The sequence below is a fragment of the Sander lucioperca genome, chromosome 4 (genome assembly GCF_008315115.2).
Source record: "Sander lucioperca isolate FBNREF2018 chromosome 4, SLUC_FBN_1.2, whole genome shotgun sequence".
Taxonomy (NCBI): Eukaryota; Metazoa; Chordata; class Actinopteri; order Perciformes; family Percidae; genus Sander; species Sander lucioperca.
Genome location: NC_050176.1, coordinates 39,634,730 through 39,651,350, shown reverse-complemented (window position 1 = coordinate 39,651,350; position 16,621 = coordinate 39,634,730). Strand labels below are relative to the sequence as shown.

Here is a 16,621-nt window from a genome sequence, read left to right as displayed (position 1 = left end):
TAATTACATAGTTTCACAGTCTTGTACTTCTACTTCTTTTAAATTGACGAACAACATATGTGTAATTCATGGCTCAATTCAAACGGGATCAAAACATTATTTGTCTCTCCAATTTCACTACTGTAGATATGTTTTCCAATGAGGTCCCGGTGGTTGCACACAAAAAATGGAACTTTGCGCACAATTCAGAAAATATGATGCTCATGAAAAGGACCAGACTCCAGAACATAGTTTGTACATCTACAAAGTATATAGAGTTAGCCTGGTTGACACCAGACCCTTCTCAGTTGTAACTGAGAGTGGGTCTGGGGAAGGTTCATTCACAGCTCATTTCCAAAAGGGCGTCACCAACGGACGCCGCTCAAATGCCTCTGGGCACAATTGGATAGTCCTTCAACCAATCAGACCAACGATCCGGGTGACATAGCAGCGACAGCGGCGTCAACGGGTTGCTGCGCTTCAGTGGGCGTCATGTTGAATGTAAACAAAAAGCTGCTCGCCGTCGATGCGCTATCGTCACCGTGTAAAGCCCGCCTCAACGGTTGTGATTGGTTCCTCGATTTGTAAAAATTGGAAATGGGCTTGAATGGGCTCTTGGCCAGACAGACTTGCAGAGCAAATCTCAAATTTTCCAGAAGTTCGTCAAGGTTTTCCCAGGCTAATATAAAGTGGCAATCCTTAAGATTTCAGTCCTGGTTGATTTATAATTACTATTTGAGTGAGAACAATGGAATTGTGCTGAGTTTAGCAGTCTGGAGCATAGAAATAGAATGAGATTTATGGGAGAATGGCAGGGGTATGCAGCAATGGTGTAGGGTAGGAGTGAAGTAAGGGAGGCTGTAGTCTTGCATTGTCTCGGGAAGGAACTTGTTTTAGTGGAACATTTGCACCCCGCAAAAGAAAACGCCCCATAAAATATTAAATGAAGTTAACTGTTCACACAATACAATAACGTGAGCTATTTAAATTAGCTGATACATAGTTAAACGTAATTTACTCTTACCAGTGTATCACTGTGTGTACTTCGTCCACAGCACTGGTTCTCAAACTGTGGTACAAGTACCACTGGTGGTACATGAGCTCCATCTAGTGGTATGCAGATGAAATCTCTGATATATTTTTTTTTTAAATGAAATAAATTAATTTAAAAACATAATATAGAAATACTACAACATTTTCAATAACAATACTTTAACGATGATCAGTTCAAAGTAATTTAAAAAAGTGTTTGTTTAAGTGTAAGATTTTTGTTTCGATATCAGCTTGCTAACGTTACATCGTTACGTTCATGCACGGAGTGCGCATACATCCATGATTAATTATGAGCTGTGATGCAAGATACTATAAGCAGAGGTAAAATGAATGGTTCAAAAACACTGCAATCGTGGCTCCAAACAGGAACTATTAGGAAGACAAGTGTGGATGAGGATGAGAATATTTCGTGCAGCCCTGTTGAAACTATAGTGGATAATAGTGATGCTAGTCGCTACTTAAGCAGTAGTACAGTCTCCACAGAACCTGCTAGCAGCAAATGATGCAGAACAGTAAGGAGATATGACCCAAGTTACCTCAAGTTTGGCTTCAGTTGGAGCGGGACGGAGGATGTAACGTTACAGCGTGGCTGTGGCTGCCAATAAATATTGTTCTTAGGAATAAACCTGCCTTCTGCGTGAACTGTCCGTAGCTGAATAGGGTATGCCTATGCTACTGTATTTTAACGTGGGCCATAATGGTGGTACTTAGAGAGCTTAATATTTGGTGGTACATGATGTAAAAAGTTTGAGAAACATTGGTCCATAGCAATCCCACCAATCTGCCCCGAAACGTCCCAGTAAGATAGTATTTGCTGTAAACATGTTCTTTTTAAATCTATACAATCATTCACCAAAAGAACCAAGCAGGCCTGCCTTGTTGCACGATCCACATTGTCTTCAAAACCTGCCAGTTTCAGCATGTAGCTTGCTAGCTCAAAGTTTGTTGTTTCCCGTAGCGAAGGCAACACACAGAGAGTGGAACGAGAGGGACATCGCACCGAATGTCAGGCTTTATCTGAAAATTTAGGTTTTTTTTCCATTTCATGTTTATTTGAGTAGGGACAGATGCTTAGACATACATCTAGATATGTGTGCAACAAATCTCCAATGTACAGCATCACAGCATTTATAGCTATTGCTAATTTCCACTGCCTGTCCCTAGAGGGGCTTTTAAACAGTCATGAAAACAAACATTAAACATTGCCACAATTTAAAATACATAAAGCACATAAACATACAAGACACCTACATCTGTAATGGTTGCACCATGTCACAGAGAGCCTGAGTTGCCTGTTCATGTAAAAACTTCCAGATGAAATTGGAATTTGCAAATGCAATGTAGTTGTCAAATCTTAACATGTTCAGATCTCTCAGGACGTGACAATGATGTGATCTGGTCGGCCTTTTGCCCAATATTTTCTCTCTAATGGTTTAGTTACATATGCACTTGCCTGTGACCATGAGGTAGCACAATAACTGAGGTGTGAAAAAATCATTGTGTGCATAAATATTTTGGCAGCATCAAAGGTTAGACCCTAATTAGTCTAAATAAATATGAGTTGGCTTTTACGGTTCTGCCAAATTTTATCACCTGTTTGTCAAATTTCAGGAGAGGGTCCAGCATTACGCCGAGGTATTTGACCTCTGGAACTTGCTCTATGAGCTGATTGTTTATCATGACATCTAATGTGGTTGATGTATGCCGTTTTCCAGAGGAAAAACAAACAATTTTGTTGATCCAGACTAGGGAGGATGAAATAATAAGAGGTAATAATAGTGGACATTGTTGCAATCTCCTGTATTCTATGTATTATATTTACTTATTACTCATTAGTACATGCATTTTAATATAAAACACTTGAAATGTGCTATGTATTTAAAATGGCCTTGTCCTACATTGCACAATTTTTGTTGTAGCAAACTGCCATGACACAACAGGAGTGGCTCCAAGTTAGACCTTGATGCTGTGGGGCATCCTGATCAAATATTTGAAGTACTGATTTTTAATCTCACCATGAATTCCATCAAAGCTCTGCTACTGATGTTTTTTTCTGAGAGCTTCAGCTACTGTGTGTGTGTGTGTGTGTGTGTGTGTGTGTGGGCCCCCTCCAAAAAGCTTTTAGTAGCTTATTTGGGGTCCATTTCACGCGGCCTACACATGATCATTGTACCTTCTGAAATTGTTTTTTAATAGTACAATGATGACATGTGGATAAATAAATAAAATAAGTGTGTGTGTGTGTGTGTGTGTGTGTGTGTGTGTGTGTGTGTGTGTGTTTTAAAGCACATCGCAAATACAATGGCTTAAAGGTCCGATATGTAATACTGACAGCTAGTGTTTAAAATAGTTACTGCAGTCCAAAATCAAAATACTGAGAGTCTCCCACGGCCCCTCCTCCCCAGCGTTGAAGTTCACGGGAGTTGCCAGGTTGAGAACACTAAACCCAACATCACACATGGTCAATGTTAGCTTGATGCTAGTCTCGCATTGCCAGACTCCACAGCGCAGCGGAGTTGCTAGAGTTGCTAGTTTTACGATTATAAAAGCCCGTTCTCTAGTGGCTGACAGTCACCTTTTATTGACTAACCGTAACAACAACGACCGCTACACCCGCTGGACATAAGCGGGGGAATAATTTCGGCAGGGGGGAGATTGTCGGTACTACTACTTCCAGACCCATTACACAGCTTGTCTATACACTGTACAGTCAGTACATTACATATTATGATTGCATGCCATGCCATGTTTGTTAGAAAGTGGGAATCATCTTACTGTACAACATATCATAACCTTGAAGCTGGCGTTAGCCACAATAACATAATGTTACATGTTACATTGCAAAGCGACCTGTAGAGAACACTGTATCCCAATCCAACAATTAAGGCTGCGGGCCAAAGTTAAATTGCATGTTTCCATTATGAGGAAGCCAAACTTGGAAGCTCAACGCTCACCTGTTTAGGATGAAATTAGTCAACTCAGTGTCCTTTTAGGCTCTAAGCTGTCTCCATCTTTTAAATGCATCTCCAATATTTACCCGTGTTTTACCTTGTCTCTGGTTATGCAACAGTTTAGAAAAGATGGTGAGTTTTAGGGCGGGTAGAATGAATCTATCTCCGTTGATGCAGTTCGTTTGATTGCTGTTTCCATGGCTTTAGGCCTACTACAGCTGTAACATGCTGGGTTCAGGTTGTTACAGGTATATCTGGCAACCCAGCCCGGCTGTCAAAACGGGGCAGTTGATACCATCACACAGGCCAAAACACAAACAGAAATTCCGTGCCGGAACGGAAATTTCAAAAGGAGAAAATACTGGCATTGGTATTGCTGTCAGAAAAGATAGTATTTCAACTTAGCATGTTTCCTTAACATCTGGTGACACATTGTGGTCATTTATTGATTAAATACAGTAAATATATTACATATCGCACCTTTAATTAGTAACCTACAAGCTGAGGGAAAATTTATTTATGTATTGATCGATTTGGTCAATTTAGGCACAAAAAACTACTTGGTTAAGTTTAGAAAAACATTGTGGTTCGGGTTAAAATCAGACGCAATTCATATCCGGTTTAGCATGTGATGCTGAAAATGGCATAGCCCCGTTAAGATAAAACAAACTTATGGTTAACTTTTATTTTCAAATGAGACTTGATGAACCCCAGTCTCATGGGTGAAAGTCCTGTTTGTTTGACTTGTTTGATATGGCTCTCTTATACATGTCACATTACTTTCTGCTTTGCTCCCGTCATAATTGCTACGGCCACTAGAGGCACCGCTATTATAAACATATCTCGTCATTTCTGCTTGAACAACCGAGCTATGGGAGCGTTATTCGGGCGAGGACAGTCTTTCTGAACTTCATTTAAAGAGCGACACCATCGCTGCCAATACATGTAGAACCTTTTTATATCACACCTCACTATATTATCTCCCACTGTAGGAGCCATACAATGAAACACATTGTCACAGTGTGAACGACTAATCATCATAACAGACAAACACAGAGAGCAGAGTTTGGTGCAAAATCACAAAACACTATTCATTAAAGCTTTAAAGAGCATTAACATGTCTTCTGACATTGAGCACAGCTGATTAAGTGCATTTACTATGTCCACAGTGAAGCATTAAGGAAATAGCTTGATGACTGTGGACACAGACTAGAGGGTGACAATTTTTTCGGGACTGACAATGAAATTGACTCCCGTACCGCGGGACTCCCGCGGGAATCACGTGACCCGCGGGAGTCCCGCGGTACGGGAGTCAACACGGTAACGTGTTTGGGACGGATCAAGAATAGAAATCAACGGGAGCGGGATGGCGCCGGAGATTAAATTAAGAAACGACGCTGCAATGTGGTGAGTGCGCTCAAAGATTGCAATTACAATACGTTTGTTGATTGGGAATACCATGACCTGAGAGAGTCTCGAAAAATGATCACTACCTAACCCCCCCCAGCAGTGAGAGACACACGGCTCTGCAGCGCTGCATTCACACAACATCAGCACAGCAGAGGAGCCGCTCTCGCTCTCTCGGCCATCGCTGCAGCTGTACACACACACACACACGCACACGCACACACACACACACGCACACGCACACGCACACACAGTCTGATAACTTTAGACAACACAGGGAACGAAACGGGAGCGTGAGTCTTTCTCACGGGATTTTGCAGGACAGGATTTTTTTTTTTTTTGGGGGGGGGGGCAGTCCCATGATCGGGATGTGACGGGAGTATTTTCGTGGGATCGGGATGGGATGGGAGCGACAATTGATTCCCGTGTCACCTTCTAACACAGACATACTGCAGCTCCCAGAGTAGCAGTTATCTCACATTTTACATTCCTCTATGTTACATAATGAGTTTGGAACTGTCTGACTGCCTCCACCCAGCTCTGCATACCACAAGCTGCTGTACTAATGTTATACATTCTAGTGCTTTTACTTTCAAACAGTGGGAGTTTTTCACACAAGAACCTCGGAATTTCTACTGTGTATTATCCAGTGTATAAGTAACAACAGTGCCACATGATGTTATGTGTAATCTCTTTATTGTCAGGCAAGAGAAGGGCATTTTGCCAAGATAGTTTGGGCTGAACCATTTTTCTCCTCTTCACATGAATAACTTGATCTTGGGCTTGAAGATCGCCATCGTGGTGGCGTCCATCAGTTTCACGTTGTCCTTGGCTCCAAGGACATTCTGGTGGACTTCGTCAAACAGCTCCGTTCCAATGGCGGCCCGGACTCTGTCCCGCCACGCACTCAGCTTGGGTCTCCCGTCAAACACATCTAGACCGGCGCCCACAGGCTGGCAGGGAGAGAATCACAGAGAAGGCCTGTTAATGTGGAACAAGCCAACTCTTCTACTAACCTATATCATTCCTTATCAATGCTTAAAGAGATTATTTTAACACCAGTCCCTTTAGTATGAAGCAAATATTACTAACCTACATGCTAATCTTTTATTAAAACCTGTGGCAGTGTTTTAGATACTGCATTTCAATCTGTTTTCTACTTATTAGGTAGCTATTGGCCTCACTTCATTTATGTTAGGCTAATGTCATTACCACAGTTTTTTTAAATGCCAAAAATAATGCAAAATATCCATGTGTTTCCTCCATATTCATTCTACAGCGCGGACCGTCATGAACTGCTGTGAGTCTACGAACGAGGAAACTGTGGTTAGTTCACGTCTGTAACACAGGACAGTCGAGTGTGTTATCTAAACTGCTGAAGTCTGTTGAAATGTTGTCGGTAGCCTAATGGTTACAAACAGGCACGGTAGTGAACGCCACGCTAACGTGCTGATGGATTCTGTGTTGTTAGCTGAGGTTGAAACTGATTGGTGATGCTGTTTTGCCCTTGTTGTTCTCTATGAAGTATGCTGGAAATGATGTAATGTAGGGTTTCTGCTCACCTGCATGATCTCCACAATGGCAACCAGGTCGGCCAAGGAGATGTTATCTCCTGCAATGAAGGGCCTATCCTCGATGAACTTTTCTTCGATGAGTTTCAGTGAGTTGTTCAGGTCCTCCAAGGCTGCGTCCAGCTTGTCCTGCGGGACCTCCATGCCCAGACCCTTGGGAATCAAAACCTACAGCACAAACACAAGATTTCAATTTGAATCAACAGGAAGTACAGATTAAATAACACATTACACAACTCGATCAATGAACTAGTTCTTGATACAAAGTGTTGTTTACATTACATGTCATTTAGCTGACGCTTTTATCCAAAGCGACTTACTATTGCTATATATATCAGAGGTAACACGCCTCTGGAGCACCTATGGGTTAAGTGTCTTGCTCAGGGACACATTGGTAGATGTATCACAGTGGGAATTGAACCCAGGTCTCCCACACCAAAGACATGTGTCACACCCACTGCCTCATCACCACCACCAAATGTCTTGTTAAACACTTTTCAGGAGTAGACTTGGCGATACTCTGTTTCCAAAACAAAAACCTACAAAATGATCAAATTTTTTTAGAAAACAGTTGTGTTGTGTCGAAGTGGTTTGTGAAGAGAATGTCACTCTCATTGGACTGTTTTTCCTTTCTGTCTATTTTACCTTAATAAGAAACATGGTATGTCTAGTGAGAAGAAGGGTGCATACCTGGATATAATTAAAATAATATTTAAAACACATTCTCTTTGGTGGATTATGTTTCCCGAATTACAGGAGATGCTTAGAATTAGTAATTAGAGCTGCAATAAATAAATAATTATTTTCCTTGTTTTGAATGGAGTTCTGCTGATTCAGACACCAGCTCAGACTGTGCAGCGAGCGAGCGGTTATGAGGGACTTTAATCTTTTCAACTTTATTTGTTGACTCCATCCTTCTGGGACTGGGACTAGCAGTTTTTTTTTGACCACCTGCTCCCGTGAGATTGCAGCCGTCTACCTCCTGGCTCCCTTACAGTCATTATGGCGGAAGATAACAAAACCGAATTTTGTATCGTGCCTAACTTTAGTGGACCATTGCATATAGGGTATGGAATTAATGCTCCGGTTGAAAATGAGACCAAACACAGGGCATAGCAGGGCGCCTAGCAGGACCACGGTGACAGCTGCAACTATAATATAGGTGCCACCCTAATCCAGGGACAACTGCGGGGCGAGAAAACATAAGGGCTGTGAGGAATAAGCTCCCCAGAGCTAGGTTAGTAACAAGCATTTCTGGGACATGGATGGACCAAATGGAAAGAGAGAGGAGAGAGGAGCTCAGTGTGTCAAAGGAAGTCCCCTGGCAGTCTAAAACTATAACAGCATAACTAAGAGCTGGTCTAAGGCAAACCTGAGCCAGCTCTGTAAGGGTTGATAGATGAATCTGACGACTATGAAGAGGAGCAGAGAAGAGAAGGGGTACCGTGTCTGAAGATATACACTCTCCCCCGCCGATCTAGGCGAACGCTGCAACTCCTCACTCCCTAACTATAAGCTTTATCGAAGAGGAGAGTTTTAAGTTTACTCATAAATGTGGTGACGGTGTCTGCTCCCCGAACCCAGACTGGGAGCTGGTTCCACAGGAGAGGAGCCTGATAGCTGAAGGCTCTGGCTCCCATTCTACTTTTAGAGACTCTAGGAACCACAAGTAACTCTGCATTCTGGGAGCGCAGTGCTCTAGTGGGACAATAAGGTACTATGAGCTCTTTAAGATATGATGGTGCCTGACCATTTAGAGCTTTATAGGTCAGGAGAAGGATTTTAAATTCAATCCTAGATTTTACAGGAAGCCAATGCAGAGAAGCTAATGCAGGAGAAATATGATCTCTTTTGTTAGTTCTTGTCAGAACACGTGCTGCAGCATTCTGGATCAGCTGGAGACGCTTAAGGGACTTACTGTATTTGAACAACCTGATAGTAAGGAATTACAATAGTCCAGCCTGGAAGTAACAAATGCATGGACTAGTTTTTCGGCATCGTTTTGAGACAGGATGTTCCTTATTTTGGCAATGTTACGAAGGTGAAAAAAGGCTGTTCTTGAGATTTGTTTTAAGTGGGCGTTAAAGAATTTATCGTGATCAAATATAACTCCAAGCGGTTTTAAACATGGGGAACATGTGGTTAACATTAGTCATGTTTCCATCAACTTATTTTTATGCACATTTTGAAGTATCGCATTATAAAATGTTGATGGAAACGGCAAAATTCAAAAAAAATTCTTCAAATTCGCAAAAAAGTCTTTACGCTCGCTTGAGGTGGTTTTTGCCTTTTTCAAAAAAATAGTTAATGCGCAAAATGGGAGATGGAAACAGCTTTGCCGAATAAGTTGTGAAGTAGCAAACATGTAGTCCCGGTATCCATCGGATGGGGGAAGGATCGGGATATGGGTCCCATCCAGTGCGCAGTACACTTGTGGCAGAAGGTGCGTAGTGGAGTTGTGGTGTGCTATAGCCTGTGCCTCAGCCACGTCAGGTAAATTGAGGAATTGGTTCAACAGCTTGAATGGTATGGCCCTGCACACCGCGTGTACACAGCGGTGAACGGTTGTCTGACTGACACCAAAAGTCTCTGCCACAACCCTGTATTCTGCACAGGTGGCTGACTTGTACAATGCTACCTCTCTCCATTTAGCCAAAGAACTTAGCTTCTAAACTCTTTGATTTAGCAAGACGGTTTGCAATCTAAGACCATGTGTAACGTCAACTTGTGATGAAACTACGCTTTGCATAGTGTAGTTTATTCGCTCTAAACCAGTTGACGAAAACACTTCTAATTCGCATTTTCTTTTTTGCGACATTTTAGAAGTTTGCTTAAAATTCGCTTGACAATTACATGGAAACATGACTAGTGTGAACTCAAACAACTCTACCTAAAACCACTTTATATAATAGGTTTAGGGAAAATTGTGGGTGGGGTTGAAAGAATTACGTTTAACATAACTACAGCGACACATGGGACACAAACCACAGTCTCCTGGGTGAAAGTCCTGGGTTGTTCAAGGGTCCCTTGTGTGTCGGTATCAAATGCCGAGGGCTGTGACAAAGTGGTGTTTGACACCCTTGGAATGAAAAAAGGCTGACTTTTCCATAGATGTCCATTTTTGAGCCACAACAATAGCCAAAATGTGGCCTGCAACTGACTAGGCAGGCTCGTTTTTAGCCTAGCCCATTGCCGACAATGCCTTTAGCTATCAAATTGGCAGAGATAATGACTGAGCAGATCATGTGTGTTTTCCCCAAAAGACAGCTAAGGAAACTAGAAAATGTGCAGAATTTAACCTTATAACCTCCAGACACAATGAGAAACACAAAAGTCAGAGGGTTCAGCTTGTGAGCACATCATTTTCTTCTCTTCTGTCGCAGTGCGGGGAAGGAAAAATGTTAACTCTTTACTCACACTCACAATGATGCATTTTCAACAGATCTATTTTAAAAAAGGGCCACTCTGTGGATTTTACACATGCAATTCATGTTTCCTTGTAAGGAGTAGGATTCAGCCTGTATAGTGTATATATAGTGATGTGAAGAGCTTTATTTAGTCTGAGAAAATATCTCTGATGAGGTCATAGTGATCAGGATTATCTCGGCTTGGGCAGAATGTCTGTGTGAAAAAAAAGGATGTCTGTGTGACAAACTGAAGGTGTCCTAAAATGTCCAAATGATCACATTGCCAACCTCTGTCCCTCCCTTTCTGCTCTCTGTGTGTTGCCGTTCTCAAAATCCCTTCGCTACAGGAAACCACAACAAATTCCGAGCTAGCAATCTAGTTGAAAATGTACTGAAAATGGCGAGTTTGACGAAAATTTGGATTGTGTAATAAGGCAGACCTACTTGGTTCTTTCTGGAAATGATTGTAAAGGTTTACAAAGAGTATGTTTACGGCATTAACCATCTAACTGGGACGTGCTAGCATCTTGCCCACCGGATATGGAAAGTTTTATTTTCCAAACATGGCCTATCGTCTGCAGTGAGCTAGCAAGGGTAGCCTTAAACACAAAGATATGGAGTTAAAATGCAATGGTTTTGGTTTGGTTGGCATTGCAAATAACAGGGCCATATGTAACATGCAAACATACAGTACACTCCTTCCTAATTTTGAATTGAGGAAAAGTGTAATGCTGTTGTCATAAAGGCTCTTATTAGTTGTTTAATTAGTGTTTAAGGTACAATGATGTATGTTGGTAATGATTCAGATATTGATATTGAAACCTGAAGTTACTGAACTAAAGTGTAATGCAAGGCCTGAACATGTTATCATTGAGTGTTATACCTTATCTGATGCTTGGTGTTACGTTATTGTTATGCTTCAGTATAGCCTAATTGTTGTACAACAAATAGACAAAACTAATATTTATATGTCCTGTTTACATACAGCAGGTCAGATCTTATGGACAGAGTGAGCCTCCCAGCATGATTCCATCTGGAACAGAGAAGTGACTCATCAAATATTCCACCTGGTGGTAGGGTGGTGCCAGTCGGCCTGCTATACACATCCACAAAGGGTGCAATTATCGAAAGGAACCGCTTCAAAATCATGGACATACAGTATACAAAAAGGCTGATATAAATGACCTAAAATGATGTGACTTCTGAAATGAAAGTCTAACACTGGCCATACAAAGAATGTATTGTATTGATGCTTTTGTCTTCCTGTCACTGCTGATGTCACTCTGTTTGTACAGAAACAGGGAGCGGCTTGAGGCACAGAAACTGACCCAGAAACCTGGATAATGTTACAGTGATTTCGCAATGTTCCTTGTAAAACTCTTGTGTTGCTTTAGATTTTGGACATTTACAGGAAGCAGAGCACATTTAGGCCCTGTTTACACGAATACGCTCGCGGGTGAAAACGACAAAATATTTTATCAGATGTGCCTTTCGTTTAGACGGCGACGGCATTTTTGGGGCTTAAAAACGCAAAAAAGTGAAACAACCCTCCAGAGTGGAAATCTTAAAAACGTTCCACCGCCACGTTCCCGTCTAAAGGGTAAAAATGCACTGTGCGAGTGTGTGTGTGTGTGTGCGCCACATGTGTGTGTGCATTGTTTGGAGCAATAACTCCACTTCCTCGTCTGTCCAGACTAAATTGCCAGCTTTTGTTGTTCTACTAGGGAGAGGAGGAGGAGGAGAGGGAGAGAGTAGGAGGAGAGGGAGTTAAGTAGAAGGTTCTATGCAGGCGCGCGGACTTGGTGGATCGAATTTCACACACTTTTGCGTCACCATATGCACGCAGATTTCCCCCCCATAACGCTCGTCTAAACGTGGAATAAAAAGTGAGAACACAACGCCACTTTTGTGTTTTCTCTTCAGATCGTTTCCATCTAAACATAGCCTCAATGTCACACTGATAGAGTATGAAAAGAAAATGAAATAGGATACAACAAACTTCTTTGAAACCAGCTACCAGCTAGCGCTAGCTAAATTGGTTGGCAGAACACTGAACAAGACATTTCTAGGTGACGTTTAAGATTAAAACATGGACAACACCCAAAAACAAGTTTACGGTTATTTTAATGTACACAGGGCCATGGATACGCATCGCTAAGCCTCTGTTCTGATTGACAGATTGGTCAGCATCCCCTGTTTTATAGTCAATTTAAAAATAAATGGGACCATAATTTACTAAATGAACATCATGCTGTATTGAAGAAGACTTGAAACTGATGATGAGGTCATAAACCTGTTATGTTAATATGGGTGTGTGCTTATTGATCAAGTGAGAAGTAGGGTCATTTCCCATTTGTCTCGCTTTGCCAGGCCGTCCTCCACAGCGCTGCGGAGGAAGGTCTGTCTAGTCCACACAGCATTCTAGGATGGGAGAAAAACGTGCTCTGGTTTATTGGCATTTCTTTAAACCAATCACAATCGTCTTGGGCGGTGCTAAGCACCGGGAAAAGCCACGGTGCCTCTGCTAAATAGTCTCAGGAAGAAACTTGTTTTGGTGGAACGTGTACGTTCAAACGTTATTTTAGTCTTGCAACAGAAAATAGAATGCAGGTTTAAGGCACTTCCACATTGGCTTCACTTTTCAGACCCAGAAGTTGCTGCTCCACCCTGACATATCTAACTGCACACACCAGCAGAACAATGGAAAGCAGCAGGAAACCTCCATCCGCGGCTCTAACTTAGAATAACATGTTACTCCTCAGTCTTTCAGTCTGGAGGTAAAGCCACACTTTTACAAACAGGAGACCATGACAGGTGTCAGTGAACATACCCGCAGCCAGAATATCCTGCATCCATGCAGACGCATAGCACTGTGCTGCCACGACAGATACTCGTTGACGCGAGCACGCTGCTGGAGGTCAGCTGGGTACCAGAAGTCTGGAGTCTTAAACTTATCTGCCAGATACAGCAGGATGGCAATGCTGCAGAGGCAAACGTAACCAATGACTACCACACAGGACACATGGGTTTATACAGGTAAATTACTTTTGAAGAACATTCAAATAATCACCTTTCAGCCAGGCGGAAGTCTCCATCTCGCAGAGCAGGGACTTTTTTTATCAAGTTTATCTTCTGAAACTCACATCCACATTGATCACCTGAAACCAACACACACAAACACACCTGGGGAAAATCAGCAGCAGCAATAACATGTTTTGGTACTGACTGAGTGTAGAAACCCATCGGTACTAAGAATACTTTAACTGCTTGTCAGACAAGTCATTTTGCACAAAAAATAAATAAATGTTTTCTTCCTTATCATTTTAATCATCTAATGACCTCTCAGGTCCTGGGACCCCTTGGGGGGTTAAGGTATCAAAATATTAGGGGTGGGCGATATTTTCTGTGGCAATACTGTCCGATAGACGTACGCCAAGTTTTTGTTGTATTTAAATTGCATGTGAGAATTTATCTTTTTGGTGCTAAAATAATAAATTAAATTTCTTTTTCAGTCCACTACTAAGTATTAGTAAAACTACTGTAAAACTAATTCAACCTAACTCCTCCCATAGTTTTTGCTCAATTGACACCAAAATGGCTCCACTGCATCTTCAGACTGTCTTGCACAAACAATCCAGCCAAGTTTTTTTAATTATTGTTATTTAAATTGAGTAGTGCATCAAAATGTTTTAATGTAAACTGTACTTTAAGCAACCGCTGCAAATTCTTGCTTGATAAATGTCAAATGTTCATGAAAATAAATGACAACATGTTGATCTCATAGTAGAAGTAGTGTGGTGAATATCAGAGTTTTAGCTCACAAAACAAGATTTTTTTGATAATTTTTGCTAAGAATGTTATCCTCATGTAAGTTATTGCAGTCAATGGGAAAAGAGCACTCGATTTTTGAAGAAAAAAAATGACAGACATTATGTTAAGATGAAGATACTCTACAGCGCTGTGTGTTCACACTGCAAGTCTTAATGCTTAATTCAGATTTTTTTGCTCAGATCCGATTTTTTGTTTGGCTGTTCACGTTACCTTTTAAAATGTGGCCTATATCAGATTCCAGTGTGAACTGTTTGCAGTTTTTTAATGACCCGCATGATCAAAAGAACAATAACAATGACATCAGACGCTGTTGCACTGAAGTTAGGGAGGTTATGGAAGAAGGAAGCATTTTCACTTTTATTTCAAAATGTTTGTGTAATGGCAGCCATAACATTAATGAGCAGGTGCTGAGGAGGAGAAGAATGAAGAGAAAGAGAGAGAAATTGTCTATTTTGGCCTTTTGTGGGGTTATGGCTGCAAATTCCCTCCCTCCCTCCCTCCCTCTCTCCTTCTGTCTCTCTCTCTCTCTCTCTCTCATGTCATTTGTGATTTCATCCATGTATATATCCCCCTTCTTTTCAGGCAATATTTTCACCTCTCAGCTCTTTAGTGTCATGCTTTTTTGTTCTATGCAATGGATATGTCTGATAATAATACAAAGTATTTATACTTTTAGCCTTTTTAGTCAATTTATTTCACCTTCCACTTTTGACTGTATTACAGTTTAGCTTCCAGTTTTCCTAGAAATGTATTTCAGCTCTTAGCTTAATAAGGTAATGCAGTTCATCTTCCAACTGACAATTTTACATTTCAACTTCCAAGTTTTTCAGCAGTGCAGTGCAATCCATTTGAGATTTTTCAAATAATTTATTTCATATTTCCGCATTTTCATCTCTGTTTCTCATAGCATTTGTAAGTCTTCCAGACTTAATCATAATTTCAATTAGAAAATAAATTACTTTATATATTAGTGGTGTTATTCAACTTTTTAATGAAATTCATGTTAATTGAAACCATTAATACTTTTTCAACTATTCTAACTACTTCAACTTCTTCTTACTGATTTAAGCTATTCATCCAGTTTAGATTCAGTAATTCAGTTATTCTGCATTCCCACGCATTTTCTGCAGGAAATGCGTTTTCTAGTTTCTCTTCCTCCTCCCCCTTCCCCAAAATGCCTGGCCCTGACTCACAGCTACGCAGCAGATCTCATTTGAAGAGACTTCCTGAAAGTGAACTGAGACGTCTTACCCTCGTTAATGGCTGTTTGTTAAAGAAGGGTTTTGTTAGGAGAAAAGTAAGATTGAAGTTTAAAAAATAGCAGTTTGGAACGGAAACTGATATCAAACACTTTCAAATCATACCCACCGTTATTAATAATCACACATTCATCGTTATTACAAGTTAACAATCATCCCCTAAAGTGTTGTTTTTCAATCTACAAAAACGTGAAGAGAAATGATTAGAAAACCTGAAAACATCCATCAACTAAAGGTGGACGTAGTATCAATGACGTTAACCTCGTTTAGAGAAAAACAGCCTTCTGACTAATGGAAGTAAAAAATGGGCGTTCGGCTTAATGCTTCCAGCTGGATATTGCATATAGCTTGTGGAGAAGGTTGTCTTTACTTCATTATCCAGCAGCTTGTGTAAATGGCAGTTCCCCTGTCCTCAAGAGTAGCTAGGTTAGTGTTCTGATCCGTTAGTAGCATGCTCTGAACTCGCTCGTTAACTTTCCTTTCGTCCGTGTACAGTAGAAAGTTGAACTCACCGTTCATCAGCGACACCGTTTTGAACTCAAAGGGAATGTTGTTCTTCTTTGCGAAGATGTACACTGAGCGGCAGGGCTGAGAGAAAAGGTCCAAGTACAGCTCTAGCGCCATCGTTGCTTCTTGATGCTCTCTCGTTGACTTTCTTCAGGTACCAACGGTCCTGTATTTAAGGTGGCTCACGCCTCTCCTATTCCAGCGAGACAGTTCACTGTGGGAGCCAAGCTCCGCCCCTTCACTGGCCAGCCTCTGTCTGAAGCATTTCCTCTAGTTTCCACAACGGATGGATTATATTACGGGTTTCTCTCACTGCTGCTAGTAATATACATTTTCAACTGAGAGAACAGAGAGTTGGGGATCTGTCTGGCAGATTTCAGTAGTAGTAGCCTAATTGTAGTAAAGCGAGTACATTTTGAACTTTGAATTGAATCTGTTCTCTGTGAAAAAAAGGTTTAAGGAATGATGAATCAGACAGAGAGTAGAGCACTGACTCACCTCTGACATATAACTCCGAATTCTCTATGTTCCTGCTGTTTCATTTATTATACAGGAAGTTAAAAGTAACAATAAATTACAATATAAACGGGCCTGACTCAGTTTAAAAACTGGTTTGCAGCAGGTTCCTGTTCTGCAGAAACATAAAACATTGAACA

At 41.2% G+C, this 16,621-nt stretch overlaps 1 protein-coding gene across 1 annotated transcript; it reads right to left on the bottom strand.

The window, feature by feature from the left end:
* Positions 1–6,067: 6,067 nt before the first annotated feature.
* On the bottom strand, positions 6,068–16,159 carry gstt1b (glutathione S-transferase theta 1b). Its single transcript, XM_031314223.2, has 5 exons — positions 15,971–16,159; positions 13,439–13,526; positions 13,199–13,349; positions 6,953–7,129; positions 6,068–6,343 (listed from the first exon to the last, which is right to left on the bottom strand). Exons 1-5 carry the CDS (start codon positions 16,080–16,082, stop codon positions 6,149–6,151), a joined length of 723 nt encoding a protein of 240 aa, XP_031170083.1. The 5' UTR covers positions 16,083–16,159; the 3' UTR covers positions 6,068–6,148.
* Between the last annotated feature and the right edge of the window lie 462 nt (positions 16,160–16,621).